The sequence below is a fragment of the Telopea speciosissima genome, chromosome 6, assembly GCF_018873765.1.
Source record: "Telopea speciosissima isolate NSW1024214 ecotype Mountain lineage chromosome 6, Tspe_v1, whole genome shotgun sequence".
Taxonomy (NCBI): domain Eukaryota; kingdom Viridiplantae; phylum Streptophyta; class Magnoliopsida; order Proteales; family Proteaceae; genus Telopea; species Telopea speciosissima.
In genome coordinates, this window is record NC_057921.1 from 63,260,259 (window position 1) to 63,283,782 (window position 23,524).

Sequence of the window (23,524 nt, forward strand, 5' to 3'; positions counted from 1 at the left end):
TTTGATAATTCTTATCCCACATGATTATATTAATCAACTTCAAAACATTTCATATCTCATTATAATTTTTTTTTTAAGTAAGAATTTGATTATAAAGTTTCACTTTACTTTACATGTATATCCCTTGGATCTGAAAAAAATTTCACTTCTTTTTTTCCTTTATTAATTCCATTTTCTTTACAATCAAATGGACAATTATTTTTCAAGGAAAAAAAACCAGTTATTTTGTCATTAATTGAAAAAAAAATGTGTGTAATAATTAATGAACATGAGTAATGACCGAAAAGTTCACGGTAAGATTGGTGTTACTTCATGATTCGGTGGATTTTTTAGGGTTGATAAAAAGGGTTAAATTCAGGGAATCTTTTATTGGCGTTAACTTCCATTTAAGAGGTCGGGGAACGGTATAGAGTGAGATCTCACCGATAAACATTATACGCGCTATTGCTTTATTTTCTCCGACTGTTCGTTTTTGCCTCGGACTGAATCTACTCCATGGATGCCGCGAAGGTGAACCAGCTTAAGCTCTTCGTTGAGCAATGCAAATCCAATCCTTCCATTCTCAATGATCCTTCACTTTCCTTCTTCAGAGACTACCTTGAGAGGTAAATCAATTCGAGTAAAGCTATGCGCAGCCTTTTTTTTCCATTTACAGATTTCCTTTTCTTATTTTGTTTATCTTCTGGGATGGTTTTGTTTCAGTCTCGGCTGTAAGCTTCCCCCTTCAGTTTACATGCCTGACGAGTCACTTCCAACTCGAAACTCGGTATTTTCTCTCTTGTGTTATTAGGTTAAACTCGCTTTTAACTGAAGTGCGGAAGTTGTATTTTAGTTTTGGCTTTGTTCCTTATTGTTATTTTATCAAGTTTAATTTGTGATCAAATGACAAAAACCCCAGTCTATGGAAGACATTGATGACGATGAAGACGTAACAGACTTCAAAGAGGAGGAATCTTCACATGGAGCTAAAACCCCTGATGATGGTTACGAGAGTGATATAATAGAGTCGGATGTCGAGCTCGAAGGGGATATTGTAGAACCCGACAATGATCCTCCGCAGAAGGTCAGGTCCTATCGGAATAAGTTTGTTTCTTGCTTTTGTATTGATAGGTTCTCACAAAACGAATAATTTTGTCAGATGGGAGACCCCTCTGTTGAGGTTACAGATGAAAACCGCGATGCTTCTCAAGCGGCCAAGGCACAATCAATGGAAGCAATTTCTGAGGGTGCGTGTTGTTTATGCATTCTACTGATTATGATTAGATTTGTAGAGTCTTAGCTTTTGGTCAATCAGGTAAACTCCAGGAAGCTGTTGAATATCTTACTGAGGCGATTTTGCTGAACCCGTCTGCCATAATGTATGCCACCAGAGGTAAGACCTGATCCGAGTTTTCGTATTATGAGCCATGGTTATTTGGTTATTCTTATCCTCTTGTTTTTACTGATATTGCCCTTCTTATTGGTGTTTGTGCAGCTAGCGTCTTTATAAAAATGAAAAAACCTAATGCTGCTATTCGAGATGCCAATGCAGCTTTGGAGGTTAATTCTCATGTCCTTTATTTGTTTGAATCTTAACCTGTACCTCTCACTGACGCCATGGTCTTAATTCAAGCTAATGCATTACTATCTGTATTTGATACAAATCTTTGTACTTGCATATCCAGTTGTATCCTATAACCCTAAACCCTAAACCCTAAACCCTTGTTGAGTGAACCTCTTTGCCACTAAGGGAGCATGGGACCCCTCCTGTAAACCCCTTTTTAAAAGCCTTATTTATTTTTATGAGCAAGTCTTAGAGATGGGTCCGCCCGACACTTTCTTCTTTTTCATTATCCATCCATCCAAATGTGTGTTTTTTTAAATTACGAACGAGTGAGGGAGCAGGTTCAAATCATACAGAGCGTGATTCCGTTCTTTTTAGGTTGAATTACAAAGAAATAACTTCACTAACTTGAACAGCAACCTGCCTAAACACCCTCTCCTGCGGATTAAAGAAAGGTTCCGTGAGCAGTAAGCAGCAGATCTCCCCCTTATTTTGGGAAAGCTGGTGTCCGCGTGTGATTTCTTTCAAGGAAAAGGGGCGGTCTGATTCGTTCGGTAGATCTGGTCGAGGTGGTTTTCGTTTACCAGCGCGTAGGTAGTCTAAGTTCCTATGACCGAGTCTTTCTGGCCCCTGTGAACATCTTTTCTTAATGTCACGAGCCTATGAAAACAGGGTTAAAAGCGGTAGATAGCCTGGTTCCTATAGGCTGTGGTCAACGAGAATTTATAATCGGGGACCGACAAACTGAAAATATCTGTTTGGGCACAAAGTTTTATAAATGTGGGGATTTACATATTACATGCAAGTTCATGTGTTTTTGTTACAACCCCTTTTATTCATATTTATGTGCACCAGCATGATTAGAAGCATGTCTGAAAATCTGTGGATAGGGGAAAAAGTGTTATGCAGATTCTCTGTGTTATATCTGCAGTTTATTTTTGTTTTTATGTACCTGTTTTTCTTGTTCATACTATGCACACCAGGTGATTAGAAGCATGTCCGCTAATCCAGTTAAACAATGCTAATGCTTGCGTTACATGTGCAAGATCATATGTTTATTTCCCTTCCCCTTTTATTCATAATTATGCCCACCAGCATGATTAGAAGCATGTCTGAAAATATGCGGATAGGGGAAAAAGTGTTATGCAGATTCTCTGTGTTATATGCAAAGTTTAAATTTTTTTTTTAATCTTTCTTATTCATACTATGCACACCAGGTGATTAGAAGCATGTCCGCTAATCCAGTTAAACAATGCTAATGCATGATGTGGACATTTTCTTTTAGGTTACTTTGCCCATTTATGTGTATGATGGATTTTGATTGATTCGTGCACACTTTTTTGCATATTCGTAGCTTGTTTCCTTCAATTATGAATTATTTCATCCTCGAAGGTTTATTCTTTGAGGTTGACGATCATATAAGGGGACTTTAGGGCTTTTATTTAATGATCTAGTACGGGTCTTCCAGATTAATCCAGACTCTGCAAAAGGCTGTAAGACTCGTGGCATTGCCAAAGCGATGCTTGGTCAGTGGAAAGAAGCTGCCAAGGATCTTCACTTAGCATCAAAGTTGGATTACGACGAGGAGATCAGTGCAGTGCTCAAAAAGGTGGCATTTCCTTTTCCAGTATCATGTACTGGCAGCCCATCCACTATATATTGTTGTTGCATCTGACTAGAACTTGACTGGCATACAGGTTGAACCTAATGCACACAAGATTGAAGAGCACCATAGGAAGTATGAGCGGTTGCGGAAAGAGAAGGAAGAGAAGAGGATTGAGCGTGAGAGGCAACGCCGTAAGGCTGAAGCACAGGTTGGCTGTATATTCCTGCCTGAAGAAAGTCACTCTGTAGTTTGTTTCTTATGACTGATACTTTGCTGTGGACTCTCACATAGGCTGCATATGAGAAGGCCAAAAGGGAGGAGCAATCTTCTTCAAGTAGGAAACCTGGTGGCATGCCCGGTGGTTTTCCCGGAGGGATGCCTGGTGGCTTCCCCAGAGGGATGCCCGGAGGCTTCCCTGGAGGGATGCCCGGAGGCTTTCCAGGGGGGATGCCTGGAAGTATGCCTGGAGGGATGCCTGGAAACATTGATATGAGCAAAATTCTAAATGTAGGTGTCAATTAATTTAATTTATGCTGATTTGATAAGCTTGATTATGTTTTTTGCTACTTATTCCATACCTTAGCAATGTACTAGTTTCTAATTTTTGCTAGGATCTCCATTACATTGTCATTCATTGAGGGGTTTGGTTTGTTTCATAGATTGTGGAATTACTTTTCTAACTTATTTGACCACAGGACCCTGAATTAATGGCCGCTTTCAGTGATCCAGAAGTTATGGCTGCTCTTCAAGATGGTATTTTTCTATTGCTTTGATCTCTTTTGTTTTGCTACCCTCACTGTCTTCTGGTCTTCTAAAATTTTCACCCTTCTGGTCAGTGTTATGGTAATTTGGATGTTGTGTTAAGCATTATAAAAATAGATATACCTATATATTCTCATATGTTTATAGGTGGCCAAAAATTGGTAAAACTAATTGCTGTTCAACTTGCTGCTCAGTCTTGGAATTTGTATGATGTTCCTGCAGTTTCTGACTGCATTTTCTAAATTGTGTTGCATTTTACTGAAAGCAGCTTCATTAATAGTGAATGAATGTTCTTAGCTTAAGTTGGTGCGATGATTGGAAGATGGAAAGCATGAAGTTGTTATTTGGAAAAATATATTCCTTGGACTCCTGAAATTACAAATTCAATTAGTTTCTCCTGGGGAACTAACTAAAAGTTGAGTTACCCCCGCCCCTTGACATTTTTGCCAGAGCATCTCGTTCTGGAAATATTTCCCCAATTTTTTTCCTTCAAAATTCTGGAGTCAAGTTTTATAGCGCTGTACTTGTTCTCCAATGCCATAAAATCAAGCTAGATTCTGCATTCTTCATTTACCTATCAAAATAGGTATGGATGTGGCTTGCCACACCATTATATCTCCTTTATCGTAAAATCTAGTCACTATTCACATTCCCCTTCAATCCCACCCTGAGAGTGGTTCCCATTCTCGTACGAGAACGTACGAGAATGGGTGTGACCAGCACAGATGGCATCCACAATGTAGGACCCATTCATGGTGGATGCCATCTGGGCGGCACACACCCATTCTCATATGTTCTCGTGCAAGAATGGAATCCCACCTCTCCCACCCTATGGTCCTTTATAGATTATCAGAAAGTTTCCTAACTTGAAGCAACTCATCTTCCTGTAATTGGATTCCATCCTCATCTTGAGACTTGTTCAAGATTGACACTCTCCTTTGTTTCCAAGATTGAAACTCTACTTTGTTCTTCATGATGTCCTTCCACACATACTCCCCTATGTTTAGTGACCTCCTTAGAGTCCCTACCCTTGTTGCGGTTGTCATTTCTGTTTGCAACCATCATTCACCAGAATGTCATCTCCCTCCCTCTCTTTTTCTCTATCTATCTTCCCCTTGCTTCTTTTTTTTTTTTTAAAAAAAAAAAATTCTTTAACTTCAAATTCTTTATCCTTCTATTTTCATTAGTATACATTATCTTTTGAGTGATTTAGCACCCTTCATGATTCCATCACTTATTTTGAATACTAAATCATTACTCTTTTTGATAAACTAGTAGTCACGTCTTCATTGCCTGTTTCTGGTTCCCCTGTGGAATCAGAATCATATGCATGCTGCATGGTTATTAGTTAGAAGTTAGAAGTAAGGTTCCACCCCTAAGAAGTTGCACAGAAATGGAAACCTTACATGGAGAAAAAACCCTACAGTGCAACTTGCCTTTGGAAATTAACATTGTCATCGACCAATTTTGGTATCTAGTGTGACAAGATGTGCAGCCTACATAATGGTTTAACGATCTTCAGAGTTATGGTTTCATTCTGTTTCAGACTGTTCTTTGATCTTTTTATGTCTGTGTTCCATCAATTAGTTCAAGAGTGAACTATGTATTTAATTAATGTGGGAGTTGAACTTGATTGCATAGGTGTTAAGGCGGTTTTTTGGGGGACCTAGGCGACTGCTGCCTTAACTAAATGTTTTTATATTTGTTATTTCATTTACTTAAGATATTTTTCATAAATAGGCATATACCTCCTATTTGAATCCAATAAAAATAGTTAAAAAAACCAAATTTCAAAAGGATAAAAAATCAACCTCCCAGTTCAAAAAAATTGGATTTTTAGTGGTAGGTGAAAATTTCAACTTTCTAATGCTGGAAATTTTTTCAAATCTAAAAATTTCATAAATCTTAATATGGTAAAACATTGCTAAAAACCAAAAGAGCGGTAAAATATTCATTTGTTTTGATATATACAGAATATTTTCATTCAAAGCGATTTTGATAGCATTTGCGCATACATCAAAAAAAGTTTTGACCGGAACATAACTCCTTCAATATAAATCAGATTTAAGCAATCTTGGATTTGTTGGAAAGCTTGTTTTGTGTTCTACCTGATACAAAAAGTCTCATGTCAAAAAAAAATAAAATCATTTGACTAGTCAAACTTCTCTAAGAACAAAAACATTTCTAAATCGAGAGCAGTTTAATTATTCATAGATAAGATCATATTTTTCCAGAACAGTATAAACCAAATGTATATTTTGATTGTTTTAAACTTCCAACAGCTTGCTTCTTCAGTTCTGCTGTCTTCTAGTTCTATGTTGATTTTTGATGACTTGATGTGGTTTAATGTTGATGTTTGATGACTTGATGTGGCTTAATGTTGATTTTTGATGACTTGATGTGGCATAATGTTGATTTTTGATCACTTGATGTGGCATAATGTTGATTTTTGATGATATAACGTATATAGTGTAGCATACTAAATAATGTTAGAAAAGAGGGGAAATACAAAATAACACTTGGGCGCCTTAGTTGCCTAGGCAACACCTAGGCGGCGCCTTGTCGCCTAAGCATTTAGGCACCCCTCCACCGTTTTGGGTCGTCTTGCCAACTATGCTTGATTGTACCATATATGATGAATGCTAATTGAGATCTGGAGGCTATGGACAGCTCTGGCATTCATTTTGCTTCTACCTTCTTCTTTCTAGATCATTTTGATGATTAAACTTTATCAATCGTTCAAAGCTTTAGAAGAAATTGATCTCTTGTTAAACAATTTTCTGTAACCCTTGCAGCAGAATATTGGTTTTACTGGTATATCTGTGGTGCTGAAGGAAAGTATTTAAGCTTCTGGAAAGCGGGACCCTGTAACCTTCATCACTTATCTAGTGAATGGTTTTGCAGGGTTCAATCTTGGAAACTATTTGTCAGTTATCACAAATTACCTGCATTACGAGCTGTCTTAAGCGAGCTTAATGGTTGTTTTCTGGTGTTGCTTTATTCATGCCACTGCTGAATTTCTTGACTGATTTCTTTATTTCTTCTGGCATTTTGTTTTGATCTTGGGGTCATTTTCTTCAGATCTGGTGAAGATGCCAAATCTGGATTTAGCTCCTTGAAATGATCTTTTATCTGTTCTGCAGAGCAACTGTACAATCTTTTGATCACATTGTGACAGTTTAACCTCTACAAGGCTTATTAGGAGATATTATGCAGAGTTTGATTTATAAAGGTTAACTGTTAGCTAATAGGATATAATAGTTGTAGAGTAGATCACGTCCTTCTCGATTCTTCATAATCAGGTCATAGGCTTTGTATCTAGGAGTTGCAATGATAAGGTTTGGTAAATAGTATCATCAAATCTCCTTCACATTGGTGTTTGCAACATATGATGCATGCAATATGTAGTAAGGCCTGATTTGGTATAATTTCAATTTCAGATTGATTTCATGAAATAGTCAACAATTAGATTTTTGGTCAAAAAATTAAAATTGTTTTGGTCGCATTAATCTGAAATATTTCAAGAATAAGAAATTCATTTGGTAGTTCAATTTATGAGAATAGATTCGATGAGGAGGGTAAAGAGGTACACCCTTTACCCATCTCCTTCCTCCTCTCCAAAATAATCACGGAATAGAATCATATTTTGCCCTCTGAACCCCCAATCATCATCTCCACTCCTGGAACCCCAACCTTCTGCAACCCCTAGTCCACCTGGTTTTCTGTGCACATGGTAAGCATGAATCGGTGCCAATTGTCTCTGGTGGCATCTGTGTCATCACGATGAGGGAAAAGGTCAACATCAGAGGTGCCAATAATGGAGAAGAAAGGGCTGTAGGCAATCAGGTGGTGATCGAGTACAGGAGGGGTCACAAGAGCAGGGTGAATATGATAACCTTCTGCAACCCCTACAACTCACCATAGCCTTTTGCAACCCCTGCAATCCACCATCCACAGCCCAGCCTCAACACACCCTCTGCAACCCTAAACAAAGAGCAAAGTATGACTTAATGAGATTCTACTCTGACTAGGTAAATTATGTTGTAGGCTGCCTTCCTTGCTGAAATACTCAACTCAATCTGCGAATATGAGTTATGAAACCCTCCATAAAAACAGTCTAAGTAATAATACGATCAGATTACACAGAAGCAGAGGAGCTGATACCAACCAAAGATACTCTTGGCAAGATGCCTATAAGAAGTGTGTTCCTTCCCATTCCAGTTACACAGAGCAGCAATCAAAAGATTGGAGTCTCATGTCACTAGTGTTGCAGCCACCAAACTACTTACACCTGAACCAAACCAGAGATAATCAGATTTATTAGGAATCTCTCGGACGATTGCAGAAAAAATTCTTCCTAATGTATCAGATTTTCTCTTTTTTTTCTTCTTCAAAGTAGAGTCAGAGTTCCAATCAGTGGGAGACGAAGTTGGTGAAATTATCAAAAATTAGTTAATGGGCTAGAAAGTTGGAAACTTCAGAATCTCTTGTCAAGTTCATTTGGAAGTTTAGAATCAAGTAAAGGGTTTTCGGGATTGGTTTGAGTGATGTTATGCTACTCAGCTTTCCACAAGTGGTACTGTTTCCCAGAATTGCTGGAAGATGTAGATTGAAGAAAATTTACCAAGAAGCCAACCCAGAGAAGCAAGAACAAATGACAGAGGCTCTTAAGCTGCCAGAGTGGCGATTGTAGTAGTGATGTGCAACATTCCAGCCACTGGCTCCCTTCCTTCTCCTGTGACTACAGCCCCACCGCGACCCAGCGCACCCTTGCGCATCATCCTCTGCTCCACCCCTCCGTTGCCCTCTGAAACCCCAATCATCATCTCCATCACTCCTGCAACCCCAACCTTCTGCAACCCCTACAACTCACCATAACCTTCTGCAACCCCCTGCAATCCATCATCCGCAACCCAGCTTCAACACACCCTCCGCAACCCCTGCAACCCAACCTTAACTCACCTTCAGCAATCCCTGTAACTCATAACCTACCTTCTGCAACCCTGAAAACCTCATGTGTGATCCCCACCATACAAACCATCCACTATAAACCCTCCACCGCCAACCTCCCATGCAAACCCCTGTAATAATCCCTGAAACCCACCCCAGAACTCCCTCCTTCGACCTGCTCAAACACCCACTGAAACTCACTCTTCCTTGACCCTATGCTCCATCTCCCCACCAGCAACCCCGCCTGAAACCTCATTTGTCTGCCTGCAACTCACCTTCCTGAAACCCCCTTCTGCGTCTTCTTCCGTTGCAATGTTGAGTTCTAATATATTACGAGTGTTTTTAAGTGAAATTACATGGGTACCCATGTTTGGAGCTGTTGTAAAACACGTGCTCTTTAAAGCCCCACACAAAATAGATTAGGAGAAATTTCAATTTCAAAATTGAAACAAATCTTCACCTATTTCCCAATTTCATGTTAACTTGATTTCAATTTCTTATAAATAAGGTAAAAAAATCATACCAAACACCCAAATTTCAATTTATAACCCCATGAATCGAAACAGAAATCAGACCAAACCAGCCCTAAGATGGCCATTTCCAGAAATTTCGTCAAATACTACAAGGATGGACCAGGTACTTCAGATCTATGGTTGACCCAAAAGGTGTGGTGTATTTGAATCATATGAGGAATATACAAGCATGTAATTTTAGCCTTGATTCTGCACAATTTGACAAACCTACATTGTTATGTTGGTGTGGCTTTTTCCAATGGGCACCCCTAGAGAGGAATATCTAGATAGTTATCTTTAACTACTTCTATCACCCATGTGGCATCTCAGTTGATGCTCAAAGTCTCAAACTGAGTGGACATGTTTCCCAAGACACCCTCTACTTGAGGTAAGCTCAACCAAGGGTTCATTTTGGGAAGATTCGAATGGTTGATGATAATAGAGGAAAAAGCTAAACTCAGAGAAAGCCATGATTGAGTTTGGCTAAGAAATTTGAGACATGGCCAATCCACATGGCCTCCCACCCCATAGTCAAATAACCATGTTGGACCTCCACTGGGTTAATGGCTGAAAGTATACAAAGGAGAAAAAAAGTAGAAATTTTCTTCATGAAATTTGATATGTGGACAATCCAAGGTGCCCTATCTATCCCACTGCTAGATTGGGCAAATCAACCTCCACATAGCGTGCCCTATCTATCCCACAGCTAGATTGGTCAAATCAACCTCCACTATGCTGAAATATTCTCTGCCTATATTCCTTTCTGGAAAATGTTTTGCCAGCCTTGCTGGATACTGTATAGAACATGTGTTATTAGGGTGCATATAAATTTTCATATTTTGTCTTGTTTCAACTTTTCGTGTCATTCCTATCCTTAATTCTCTTGTCATGTTTGGGCTGAGCATATATCCAGTCATTCTTACCCTTATTCTCTCATATTAGGGCTGATGAGCTTATAGTGCACCCTTCTAGGGAACATTAAGAATACATTGTGGATGCCATTTTTATTTAGTATATCTTTCCTTCCCTCTTCTCATTCTGCCCATGTGGTTCCTATTTGAGTTTCCCTGTTCTCCCTGCTTCAACACTCTGAAGTTAATGCCTCAATGTTCAATTTGTTCACAGCACACACCACCCCCTGCCAAGTACTCGTCATCTTATTTTAACTTCCTACTTGATAACAGAAGTAATCTCCAATCAATATGCCATGAACCTGTCTTGTCTTGTACCTTGCTTTTCCCAAGGAACCTTAATCTCTTCATGATTGAAGAACAGGAAATATCAATCTTTAGATTAAATAGTGATGGGTCATGGGTGTATTGAAACTGGTATAGAACTTTGTACCATATGTCTAGTATGTCTACCTCAGTACCTTGGCCTGTATAGGATATTTGATGGACACTGTGATCAATTTTCCTTCCGGGCTTTGCATACATTTATCTAGTAAGGGGACTTCCAGAACGTGAAATTTGTGAGAGTGCTGTAAGACTAGCCATTCTTTAAGGAGCAGAATATAGGATGTCAAGGAACAGTACATGCATAAAATGAGTGTAGGTGAGTTGAGCAACTTGAGAGTGCTGATACTAGAAAGGGTATATAGTCCGAAATAAATGTTTTCCTTTTTGAAGCACTGATACGTCCCAAGATGAGGGCAAGTTGATTGAGATGTTTTAAATGCAGCAGAGTGTAAGTATGGTGCAAATAAGATAGCTAAATTGCACTTGAGATGAAGTTTGTGAAATGATGTGTGGACTCGTGATTTAATGGAAGTCAACTCCTCACCATTTGAAAAGAAATAAATCCATGTTGCCAATTTTGAGTAGCTGGGATGAGGCCTTATTGTCTTGTGTCAAATCATTTAGCAGTGTTTATGATTAGATATCATTGTAATCAACTCCTCACCATTTGAAAATGCTGATCTGATCCTACTTGGGCTGGGTAAGGGTCAGAAAAATTTGAGAGGGTTTCTAAGTATTTCAGGTTTGGATGGAAGATTTTATATGGGTGCGGTCTTGATGGTACCAATTAAATATAATTGCTATTCTTTTATAATGCCTTCCTGGAACAAGCTTCTGAAGTTCTCATTGCCAAGTCAAAATCACCATATTGTCCAGGTTGGTCTAGTTGAAGAATGGTTGAAGATTTGATCACTGAGGGCATCTCATTTGACGGTCCTCTGTTATTTTGTTACTCTCTTCCCCCTTTCCTGATTCCTCTTTGATCATGTGAATGAATTTGGTAGTCATTCCAATTTCTCTTATCATTATGGTTCTTTGGTAATTGGTTAGTAAAGGGATAACAATTCTTCATTCCAATTAATTGACTTGCAGAGTGTTAATTTGATTCCAACCCTAAAGCTAAAGTTCGTTGCCTTGCAGTTCTCATCATTGCTGTGTTCTGCTGTTGAATTCCTTCGTAGGTATTGTTTATATCAGCAGCAGTCATCTGACGGTTATCTGTCTCTTGTGTTTGGCTATGCAGTGATGAAGAACCCTGCTAATTTTGCCAAGCATCAGGCGAACCCCAAGGTGGCTCCTATTATTGCAAAGATGATGGGCAAGTTCGGTGGACCCAAATAAGCTTATACTGTAAGGATGAGTTTGTTTTTGATAGTTACATGCGCTTCATCATTTAACATAGTTGTGCTAAATAGGAAAAAGATAATGAGGCTTCTTCTGCTGTGATTTTTGAGTGTGAATCTCATTTCTCCATGTTTATGTGAGTATAGACCCCCATAGTTGAATCATACGGCCATACTCCTGTCTCAAAATGTCATGCCGTCTCAACGGTAAGCAATCTCTGTTGATAAGTTTTATTGATGGAAATTCATTATTTTCGTCAAACTCTTCATGGAAATTGGGCTACTATACGCGGTTGCAAAAATCAGGAATCTAATTGGTGAATCGGCCATGGCCGATCTTGATTCCGGTTAATTCTAGATGGCCAATTCATGCCAAGAAACCCTAGAGTCGTTGAGTTTTTAAATCTGATGGTCGATTCTAGGGTGCAACTTCTTGTCACCAAAGAGGTGACTCAAAATTGTGACCTTTTAATGTCATATGTAGGGAGTGTTCTCTGTGGGAAAGTGCAGAGGCTGCACTTGCGCAGCAGCCAATGAGAGTGCGTGCTTTGGCATCGGGGGTGCACAATTTCCATCTTTCACGGGGTTGGGTTGTGTTTGCGTGGCCCCCTGCGGACAGACAAATCAGCGCCCCCCCCCCTCTCTTGAAATGATCGTCTTGTCCCCTTTCAAAATGAAAAATCTCCTCATGGTTGATTCCCTCTGGCCCTTCATTCGGATCCATGTTGATGCAGGGACTGCAATAAGGCCGTGTTGATCTCAAACTCCCCATTTGACTTATAATAATGACGGCTCTTAATGATAGTTATTTTTAACTTGTATTTGAAAACCTTTTTTGGCCCTTGCCTTCAAGAATTTTGGGAATAAGATCAGAGAAAAAAGTAGGTTTGTAAACGGATGGGATTCGGCTCGGATAGTGTTATATCTGCATCTGCATCCGATTAGCTATCGGATGGATTCGGATAGTGTTAAACGGATATGGATCGGATATTTTATCTGTTTACATATAAATATAGTTTTTCAGATAGTTATAACTATCCGTATCTGCATTCGTTTAGTTTTCGGACGGATTCGGATAGTGCTAAATGGATACAGGCACAAATTGGAATGGATTTTTGCTATTCATTTACACCCTTAGGAAAAAGTAAGGTTACGACGCCTCTCTATGATAATAAACAGTTATTTACAAAAAAAAAAAATTGAAAGTTACGGACAAAAAGTAAATTTACTAGTCTAACCCTTTTTTTCCACCAACCTTGGTTGCAACAATTTTTCCTATATATATCCTTCCCTCTAAAATAAAATATGCCATACTTTCATTAACGAATTTAAGAAACTTATCATGGATTTCTATTTTGTAATGTAATCTGTGAAAAGAGTGGCTGACCTCATTTGGTGGGGATAAGACTTAGTTGTTTTAATATAGGGAAGGAATCGAAAATCCAAATAAGAAGGACCAGGATCAGGGGGGAATGTTGGTGATGGATCGTTGATTTGACAAATTGTATTTTTTTTTTATCCCTATGATAATAAAAAATTGTTTATAAAAAAAAATTTGATTATAAATTGTTACGGTGTCTTTCTCTCTGTCCCTATCTCTATGATAAGAGGGTGTCAATTTGGAATCAAAACCAACTATCAAAATTGAAATTGACTGTATAAAATCGTATCGAAGAAAATTTGATACAATTTTGGTATGGGAAAATGAAATCTTTCTCAGTCAGTATGATATGGATTTCTAAAGTGGTACCGTTTGGTATGTACCGAATTATCTGGTTTTGTACCGAATCGAGATTATCTGTGATATTCATTTACACATGTCAAGAAATGGATAAGAGACCAAGCTAGGGAGAGACCTAAGTTGATTCCCTTTAAAGTTTAAAGTGTTCAGTTTAGCTGTTGATGGTGGCAAATTAATAGTTTTTCTTCCCAAGTTTCTAGGCAATTAATATTTCTCCTTCCCAAGTTTCTAAGCAAATAGAGAGTTTTTTTTTTGTAAATTGGGATTTAGGCTTAAAGAGGCCAACTGGCCAAGGCTTCATTTATACAAAGGGAATGAAGCAAATGAGTGGAATTTGAACAAACCGTTATACTTGCAATAGACAGGATCCTCTACTGCCGAGCTGCCCGGTAGGACTGTGCAGCCCAGACATAGTGAGGCACGCAATGATCGTCTTATCCCCATTCGGGTAAGGCATTTGGGCAGAGGCAAGGCGGTCACTGCACACCTCACTGTGTTTGGGCTGCACGGTCCTGCCGGGCAACTCGACAGTAGAGGATCTGGATTCGGGTCTTCAAAGCTAGAGAGTGAGCTATAGGGTTAGCCTCCCTAGGTAAAAATACAAAATTACATTCAGTAAATTGCTGGATTAGATGAAGTATATCACGAATGACCGGTTCCGCTTCTGATGGAGGAATTAGGGAAGAATTTGATAGAACTCGAACCAGGTCTTTGCAATCAGTTTCCACCTGAATGTGTGATAAACTAGCTTCAGCAGTGTGAATAAGCCTTGTTCGGACTGCTAAAGCCTCTCCAGTAATAACTTCCTTGAACATTGAAGGGGTCTGAGATGGCAAAGCATCGACTCCCCAAGTAATTTCTTGCTATAATTCCAAGGCCACTTGTGGACGATTCTTGTGGGAGGACTGCATTACATTTGATTTTGAAAAAAATTCCACAAGAAGGAGACCATCTACATGGTTGTGGTTGACTCTGGCAAGGAGATTGATCGTATCCAGGCTTATTTGCATTCCAGAACTCATCCATGGCCTTTTGAGCTGCATTGATTACTTCAAATGGAGTCCATTCATGGCAAATGGGGAGTTGTGAGAAATATCCTTATGAATTCCTACACCCTTTATTTCGGTTGTTATATTTCATATCAAGTAAGAAACCGTTTTTTATACAGAATAAAAACTGAAATTGTATCGTATCAACATCGGTATTGAAAATGCAATATGTATTTGGTACAATATAATTTTAGTATCTACTTTCTGTCTGCTGTACCAAATTCCCGATACCATACCGATTAAGTTGGATTAACACCCATACTCTATGATCACATTTAAAAAAAAAAAAAAAAAAAAAAAAAAAACTATGATCACACCTGATTTTGCGGTGTTCACCAAGTCCCTCTAACCGTAAACAATAAACCTCAATTCTAAACTCCAAAACACCAAACCCTGAAACTTAATCTGTAAAAAGCCTGAACGTAGACTCTAAAACCTTAAACCCTAAGCTCCAAAACCAAAGCTCTAATTACTTAAACCAAGATCTTATACCCCAAACATTGAACCCTATGATTAGAACAATCACCCCAAAAATCTAAAATCAAAATACTAATCCCTCCACCAAAACTGAAAAAATAAAACCCTGAAGGATATTAAACCCTAACTCAATTTTTAAACCGTAAACAACTGAACCCTAAACCCTAAATCTAAAACCCCTAGCACCAACCCCTAAACCCTAAACCTTATACTAAGTCCTAAACATAAACCTTAACTCTAAACCCTAAGCACCAAATCCCAAACCTCTAACCATAAAATCAAAACTCTAAACCATTAACAATAAATCACAAACTCTAGTCCATAACTCTAAAACCCTAAACACTAAACCTTAAACTATAAAACTCTAAACCCAAATGTGAAACCCTAAACTATACCGAAACCCTAAAATTTTAACCTCTCATCATAAAGTCCATAAATCCTAGATCCTAAACCCTAATTTCCAAACCTAAACCCTAGACGCTAAATAGTGAACCCTAAAACACTAAACCCCATACCAAAAACCCTAAAACCATAAAGCCCTAACCCTAAAATGCTAAAACTCTAAACTCTACCACAAACCGAAGCACTAAGTCCGAAGCTATAAACCTGACACCAAATCCCTAAATCCTAAACACTAAACCGAGAACCCAAAGCCCTACCCTATAATGTAAACCCTAAAATCTATCCTTGATAGCATCTATGTAGGAGCTGCGTCATGCTACATCTATAACGTCTACCCTTGTCCACATCTACATGCTAGCATTGCCCCAACGACCAAATTTATTTGAGTTTATTTGACAAGATCACCAATGACATGTCTCACAGGAGACAATGCCGTAAGCCACCAGAACAAGGGAACAAAGGCTTGAATAAGACCGCTTCAATTGGTACACAAACGTTAACCGATCCAACCTAATTTTAACTAAGGAATCCTAAACATAACATATAAAATGTTAGAAAAAGTCAAGAATCTCTACTTTAAGCTGTGTTTGGTATGTCTTCTTAGAATGGATTCTAGGTCTAGAGTGTATTTTGAAACCATATTTTTCAAGGGTATACATAGGAAAAAATTATTGCCTAAGATATAAGGCTTTGATGCAGCTAAGGAAAGGAAAATTATCTCCTCCAATTCCCTGCCCGTCCCAGTTTCCCCAGTGCTTGTAATATTGGGGGGGGGGGTGGACCTCTCCCGGGTAGGGGTAGGGTGGTCATTGTGCCTCCCCTTTATTACAAGCACTGAAGAACTGGGCTTGACAGAGAACTGGAAGGGATAGAAATTAGAGATTTGCTAAGGAAATGCTAAAGCGACCAAAGCTATTGTGTGAGAGAAGATTTCACAAACCGACATTCTTCTATCATATCATAGAGAGAGAGAGAGAGATATTAACTTAACCAAACCACCTTTTTCATCCATCATCTCATATATTCATTCACATTATCATTGAGAATTCAATCCTAAAGTCACATTGAAGTAACATTATTTCAAACTCACTTCTTTTTGCTCCCACATACATATCAATCACTAAACCAATACTTGATATTGTTTTGGAATTATGGTCCCATAAAGTCTACCAATCACCATCATTAAACCCGTGGCATCAATCATCCTTAATAGTAATTTTCACCCTTTCAATAGTCCCAAAACAACTATATCTTTCATATTGACGACAAACCAAGAAAAACTGATTATCCTCCAAAGAATGTCCCATGTCATTACCCAATTAACCCGATTAACCGTAGAGTTGATCGTTCATGCGTATTTTTTAATTTTTTGACTGATAAATTAAAAGAAGGATCACACATGTCACATGTACTATTGTCATCGAAAATAAAAATAACTCTAGGACCTTGGATGACTTTATATCGCAGGTAGGCTACTGGTCAGAAATGCAATGCAGAAGGAAGACATGGAAGAGGAGTTGCTGAGTTGACACTCAAAGGAGGCTAAGTTAGTTGGACCTTTGAAATCCATCCACCAACGGCTAGCCAGTGAGTCTAACTCACGTAGCCTTCCCTAGGCCTCACGTTTAATTAATTTATTTAATTATGGGTTAACTTCTACTATTTAAAAAAGGGATCACATTTTATGTATTAAATAAATAATATATGACGAAGGGATTACTCTTAAGTTACGTCATAAGGGTACTCCCTTTTGTCTTATACTCTTATGTCTTATGAGAGAGTATCTTTCAAAACTTTTATGGCTAAGAACGTTGTGTCCTGATTTGGTAGTTCATGGGTCGATTCATCAGGTGGGGGCCTTATAGATTTTGAGGCCGTAATGATTAAGAATAGATTAGTAAAAAGAAACCCACATACTTCTAATCTCTGCGTCACCACTTGTTAGACTTTTAACCCTCATAGGACCATTTCACACTATTTGGTTCCTTCATTTAAATGGTTATTATTTAGATCTTAATTTGCTCTTTGATGATAGTGATTAAGGATCATAGGAAGGGTTATTAACCATCCATGTTGACACGTACACAAGAAAGATATCTCGGATGAATGGTGGATAAGAGTGGATGACTATCAAATATGATACATCACTCATCCAGACACCATATTTTTCCTTTTCAAAATGTAATAGTAGAGATGTAGACATAAAGAGGGATAGACTCCACTAAAGAGGACATGCTTCAGCACTCCAATAGTGAGAGAGAGAGAGAGAGAGAGAGGAATTCCAAAGTTGAAGGAAGTGTGAACAAGGGTTGGGGCTTTGGGGAAGGAAAGGTCGTTGAGGTGATCATGAACTCACAACAGCAATAGTAAGAACTTTGAGCTATAAGCCGCAGGACATCTATGTCTAACCTTGCAAGCAATGCCAGTCTTATACCATATTGGGTATCATGTCGGGTTGAGTTCCTTAGCATGTACATTCATCAGTATGTATGAGTTAGGTGTCAACATCTGTCTCTTTTGCTTTCATAATTAATATTTTTCATCCTGTAAATGACAACAAGTGGGATACGCATTGGCCCCTAACTCGTATGTGCAAAAGAATTCAACTTTAACGCCTCTTCGTGTTCGTTTACATGCATATTATTCTTGAGAATACAATCAATATCAGTCCATATATACAACTTTTACCTTCATTCTCCTTTGGATTTTGGATCGAGCATGAATCAAAACATGCAAGCCAAGCCAAAGCAAAACGATAGAGAAACTATACTTTTTTTTTTTTTCCTATTGCGAATACGAGGAAATTATACATGTTATGGGAAAAACTTTCCCCACGACGTCATAATACTATTTCTCTCATTATTAGCGTAATGATGGAAAAATTGAACTTTTTTTTATGAATACGAGAGAATTATACATGTTATGGGAAAAACATTCCTACGACGTTATGGTACTATGTCACTCTCACATATGGTTTTTATATTTTTCTCTCTTAATCTAATCATGTGGGCTCCATATGAATGATTCTATTATCTACACCATAATTGGTGTTTCTCTCTTAATCTCATCTCCATATGTTATTACAATACCACTAAACAAAAACAAAATTCACATCATTTCACTTGTATGAATGAAACTCTTCAGTCTCCTCTGCGCTGCCATGTAGATGAGATGAGATAAACTCAGAATGTCGGCCCTGTGGTAGAGAACGCATTCACCAGGAGAGTTGTGTAGGCCCACCTAGCTCGCTAATAAAGTGCCGTGTAAGAAATTTGATTTTTCATCCAATGGAGAGTTAACCCTTGTAAATCAAAGATAACTTTGACAAGTGTCAGAACATTGAAACTCCTCCACAGAAGAAAACACTTCTCCATAGTTATACTCACCTCTAACCTTTTGATTTGTTATTGGACTGTCCAAATCAAAGGTAATGGGCTACTTATGGAACACTTTACTTGAGATTAATTTAATGGGTGAAGTATGAGTATGGAAATGTTTTTAAGGTTGGCAGCTTTAATTTCGGTATCGGTTCGATCGGAACGGTCAATACGAATCGGGATCGCTCAAATTCAAGTAAATATGATACTTTTGTCCCTGTTTTCTTATAAAGAAAGTTAATTTTTTTAAAATATTTTTACCCCTGTTCATACAACTGGATTGGATTAGTATCGGGATCGATCTCAGCTGATACCCATCTGATCCGACCAAAATCGACCAATCCGATTCGATACCTCAAACCATGAGTTAGAGGCACATCTATATAGTACAGAGAATCACTAGTATCTGGTCACCTAGCATTCAAGAATGCACACGTATGTACGTCAAGGGAACCTCTTTCCCTTGTCCAACCAAGCTTGGAGGCTTTGCGTGTTGCACCATTGAAACCCTAACTACATAATGAGAGAAACAAAAGGATATTTTATATAATGTTTCAACATAAATGTCAAAACATCAGACGGTCGAGCTTGTAGATAAAGAAGTTTTGAACTTTGACCTTAAATATGTAGATGGTGGGCAAGGACCACCCTATTGGATAGTGATCTATAAACTTATACCCAAGCGACATGTGGTTTTAGCCTATTAGGGTTAATCTATATTTCTCAAACTTGGACTAATTAGAAGATGAGAATTAGATTAGGTTCAGGACATTAGTCCACTAATCAATGTTTACAACCATTATTTCTTCCTGGAATTGCGGTGGGGACTGGGAAGTGGGAAGGGGAAGAGTTACAATCATTTAATTGGTTATGAATAAACGAATCGAAAACCCTAGAATGATGCCTAAGGACCAGTATTGAACGAGTCAAAGATGCCAAACCATTAACCATATTGCTCCAATCCTATATTAAGTTCTACCTCTACATTGAACTTGTGGGCCATATTACTAATGTTCTTTGTATGGATTTAGTTAAAATATCACCTTAATTATATTAGAAAAAATAACGCAACAGAATGAGGATTTTGCAGAAAAAATGTAGAAGGAAGGTTACATCCACAGTCAAGCAATAGAATGAATCTACTATTTCTGTGAAGCAAATACAAATCCTCACTCTCTCATATTTTAAAGAGATAACTACAATATATAAGAAAACCCTAACCTAGAAAATACAAAACTGCCCCTAGAGACCCACCCGGCTTGGTTTGGACTTGAACCAACATATATGGGCGTTAACATATGCACTTTTTGACCATTCTAGCGCATTTCGAAGATGAAACGGCCTATCGAAGAATCACCAAACCACTTTCTAGACTGAGATCAAGCTTCACCAATAATAGACCCATATATTGAACTGTACCATGCAAAATTTGGCCAACATAACTGTTGTAGTGTCAAACGGTCCGAACAATCTGATTTGGATCAGTTTTTTATTTTTAGCATATACCAGTTCAGACCGACACCAGGCCGATAAGATGTTCTAACTACTACCAAAAAATAAAAAATCAAATCAAAACAAATAGCTATAGGTCCGATCGATTTTGATATGTATTGGGTTTTTTTAACGGTGTCTTGTCGCTCCCTTATCAAAACAACAGATTACAATAGCACAACTTAACTGTTGCACCAAGACTCACTAATATATTTTCTATTCATTCTATAAATTTTAGATCGAAAAGAATTAAAGATACGCAGTCATGTGGCCTAATGAAGCTTACACATCATTTAAACGTCAACTATATTGTGATGTAGTTGAACGGCTCAATATTAAACATGGTTACTACCTTTGGTTATACGGTGGTTCGTGACTAAACCGGGCTCTAAAATCCTAATAGGCTAACACGACCGGATTCCAACCTAAACCAGGAAAATAAGGCGAATTGACCATGAGAGGTTGGGAGTTTTGAGTTGGGACGTTGGGTGAGGGAATTACCGACACATTCCACGTGTAAAAGATGAGAGGAGGGAGGGAGGGAAGCATCTCAATTCTCAAACATCTACGATGCTTAGCATCACCGTATAATTTGTCCCGAGATACGGACACGTAAGCATGGTGATGACGACATGGGTGATGGAATGATTGAGTAAGAGTGCAATGTTAGGATTGTGTGGGAAAAAGGCCAAGGAAATAGTAGAGAAGAGGGATATATAGCTTAGGTGTTGTTCAACCGTTGGGTCGTCCGTCATCCACCATCCACCATCCACCATCCACCATCCCATCATGTGGACCATAATCCACGGGGAAACTGGTGATTGCAGTTCCACAGCACCTTTCAGAAAACTGATTGTGGGCCCAGGAATCCACACTCCTCTCTCGCTCAAAACACACACTTGTGAGAGACAGGGTACAAGACAAACTGGGCTTGCACGATTGCACCAAATGAAAAGGTTGAAGCTGCCTTTACTTATTTAAAGGTGGGTGTGGGGCTTTTGAGCCATTTAGGGAGTTGCCGCAGTTGTGCTATTGTGAAGCTCTTAGTTAAGTACCTAGCTAGCTTGCTTGCTTGCTTAGTGATATGGGCAGACAACCTTGTTGTGATAAGCTGGGCGTCAAGAAAGGCCCATGGACGGCCGAGGAAGACAAGAAACTCATCAACTTCATCCTCACCAATGGCCAGTGCTGCTGGCGAGCTGTCCCTAAACTCGCCGGTCTCCTCCGTTGCGGCAAAAGCTGCCGCCTTCGTTGGACCAATTACCTCCGTCCTGACCTCAAGAGAGGTCTCCTTACTGAATCTGAAGAACAATTGGTCATCGACCTCCATGCTCGTCTTGGAAATAGGTTCTTTTTACCTCTTTAAATATATATATATATATATATATTTTTTTTCTTTTCTTGGCATCCAAACATAGCCTTAAAACAGAAAATGAATTCAAATTAAATCTAAGTTGGTCGGTCTTTCTCTTTGTTTGGTAACATAATAATGTGGTCTTTGTTTATTGTTTTAGGTGGTCGAAGATTGCTGCGAGATTGCCGGGAAGAACTGATAATGAGATTAAGAATCACTGGAATACCCACATCAAGAAAAAGCTTACCAAGATGGGAATTGATCCAGTCACCCATGAACCCATCAATAAGCCATCTACTACTACCAATACAACTTCTACAGTAGATGATCATCATCAGCCAGAGCCTGAGCAGCTCCGACCACCGTTGCCTCAGAAAACAGAAGAAAGCCAAGCAACCTCGGAGGAAAATTCAAGCTCATCACAACCTGAAACTTGTTGGGGAGCTGAGTCTGGATCTAGTTCTGATAATAATAGGGAAGATGACCCATTAATGAACTTCCTATGGGAAAATGATACACCTTTTCTTGATGCATCTTGGGATTTTCCGGTAACGCCGTCTGCCGGAAACACCATTAACAATGTCGATATGTCGGCGTGCGAGGAGAATTGTGCTAATTGGTTGTTGGATTGTCAGGATTTCAGTGTTGAAGAGTTTGGTTTTGGTTGTTTCAACGACGTAGGAGTAGACATGGGCATGAACATTAACATGATGGACATGGTTGATGAGAAGCTCTAACTTGCACCTCGGAAGTGACAATACGTACAATCACCAAGCACAAAAAACATTTATTGGAGAATTGGGTTTATATGAAATGGTCTCACTTTTGCCTCACTTTCGACCTTTGTAGACTTGATTTTTATTTGTGAAGGAGGAGTTAAAACTAAGGGGTTCTCCGGTCCCCCCCCCCCCCCCTAAATGAAAGCAAAGAAAGGGAAAACAACATAAAAAAAAAGGGTGGTAAAAGCAGCTCACTTTTAAAGCATGCTGTGTGTTTTCATAGAATATAGAAATGTACATATGGGTCTTGTGAATGTGAGACTCTTGTACATATTATATATATATATTTATATATGTACGTTGAGAAGAAGAAGAAAAAACCTATATAAAGTAAGTAAAGAAAAAGTTCATTTTCTCTAGCTTGTAAGATAGCTATGAAGAGAGAAGTTTTATCCTAACTCTTAAATGGTTTCATTGGCACTTTCTTGATTCTATTCTCTTCTATTGATATGAGTGTTTTTTTTTTCTGGCAAATTGGGGTTTATTTATTTATTTCGTTTAATTTGAAAATTTGTATGTTGTCTACTTATATTGGCATTTTTCATGTCAAGCCAATTGTTGGAGCGAAACAATATATTTAATGTGAGAAACAAGAGAAAAGGCAAAGACGAGAAAAACCTTAAGAGGGAAGCATATATCCTCCCCTCTTTTATTTTTGGTTTTGGACATAGTTGCGTGCAAGGGAATGGTACTAGTACAAGTAGGAAGTTTCAAAGATTTGAAAACAAGACTCCATTCTCCTAGTGCATAATTGTGAGCACCAACTCACCTAATCGGTGATATTGTTACTCATTTGTTGATGCTTGTACATTGCATCTGCATGCGAGTCATAATCTTGCTGGTTCAATCTTAGGTCACCTAATATTGGATAATAGAAAGAATTGAGTAAATATAAAAAAG

General features: G+C 38.5%; 2 protein-coding genes across 3 annotated transcripts; both read left to right on the forward strand.

The window, feature by feature from the left end:
• Positions 1-423: 423 nt before the first annotated feature.
• Positions 424-12,119, forward strand: LOC122664951 (FAM10 family protein At4g22670-like). Of its 2 annotated transcripts, XM_043860999.1 has the most exons (12): positions 424-605; positions 703-766; positions 899-1,063; positions 1,139-1,226; positions 1,295-1,372; positions 1,475-1,539; positions 3,012-3,152; positions 3,241-3,357; positions 3,441-3,498; positions 3,559-3,656; positions 3,845-3,902; positions 11,855-12,119. In XM_043860999.1, exons 1-12 carry the CDS (start codon positions 496-498, stop codon positions 11,950-11,952), a joined length of 1,140 nt encoding a protein of 379 aa, XP_043716934.1. In that variant the 5' UTR covers positions 424-495; the 3' UTR covers positions 11,953-12,119. The 2 variants fall into 2 exon arrangements, with proteins under 2 accessions (XP_043716934.1, XP_043716933.1); XM_043860998.1 differs by having other exon boundaries at positions 3,441-3,656.
• LOC122664952 (MYB-like transcription factor ODO1) lies at positions 10,928-22,622 on the forward strand. The gene is made up of 3 exons (XM_043861000.1): positions 10,928-10,937; positions 21,538-21,838; positions 22,006-22,622. The coding sequence occupies exons 2-3, from the start codon at positions 21,576-21,578 to the stop codon at positions 22,580-22,582; spliced, it is 840 nt and encodes a 279-aa protein (XP_043716935.1). The 5' UTR covers positions 10,928-10,937; positions 21,538-21,575; the 3' UTR covers positions 22,583-22,622.
• The last annotated feature ends 902 nt before the right edge of the window (positions 22,623-23,524 follow it).

Bases quoted from the DNA above. Each gene is read 5' to 3' on its own strand.
- LOC122664952 (XM_043861000.1), top strand. From the start codon at position 21,576: ATGGGCAGACAACCTTGTTGTGATAAGCTGGGCGTCAAGAAAGGCCCA. The intron at 21,839-22,005 runs GTTCTTTTTACC...TTATTGTTTTAG, and splicing joins CATGCTCGTCTTGGAAATAG to GTGGTCGAAGATTGCTGCGA.
- LOC122664951 (XM_043860998.1), top strand. From the start codon at position 496: ATGGATGCCGCGAAGGTGAACCAGCTTAAGCTCTTCGTTGAGCAATGC. The intron at 1,227-1,294 runs GTGCGTGTTGTT...TTGGTCAATCAG, and splicing joins AATGGAAGCAATTTCTGAGG to GTAAACTCCAGGAAGCTGTT. The intron at 3,153-3,240 runs GTGGCATTTCCT...ACTGGCATACAG, and splicing joins TCAGTGCAGTGCTCAAAAAG to GTTGAACCTAATGCACACAA.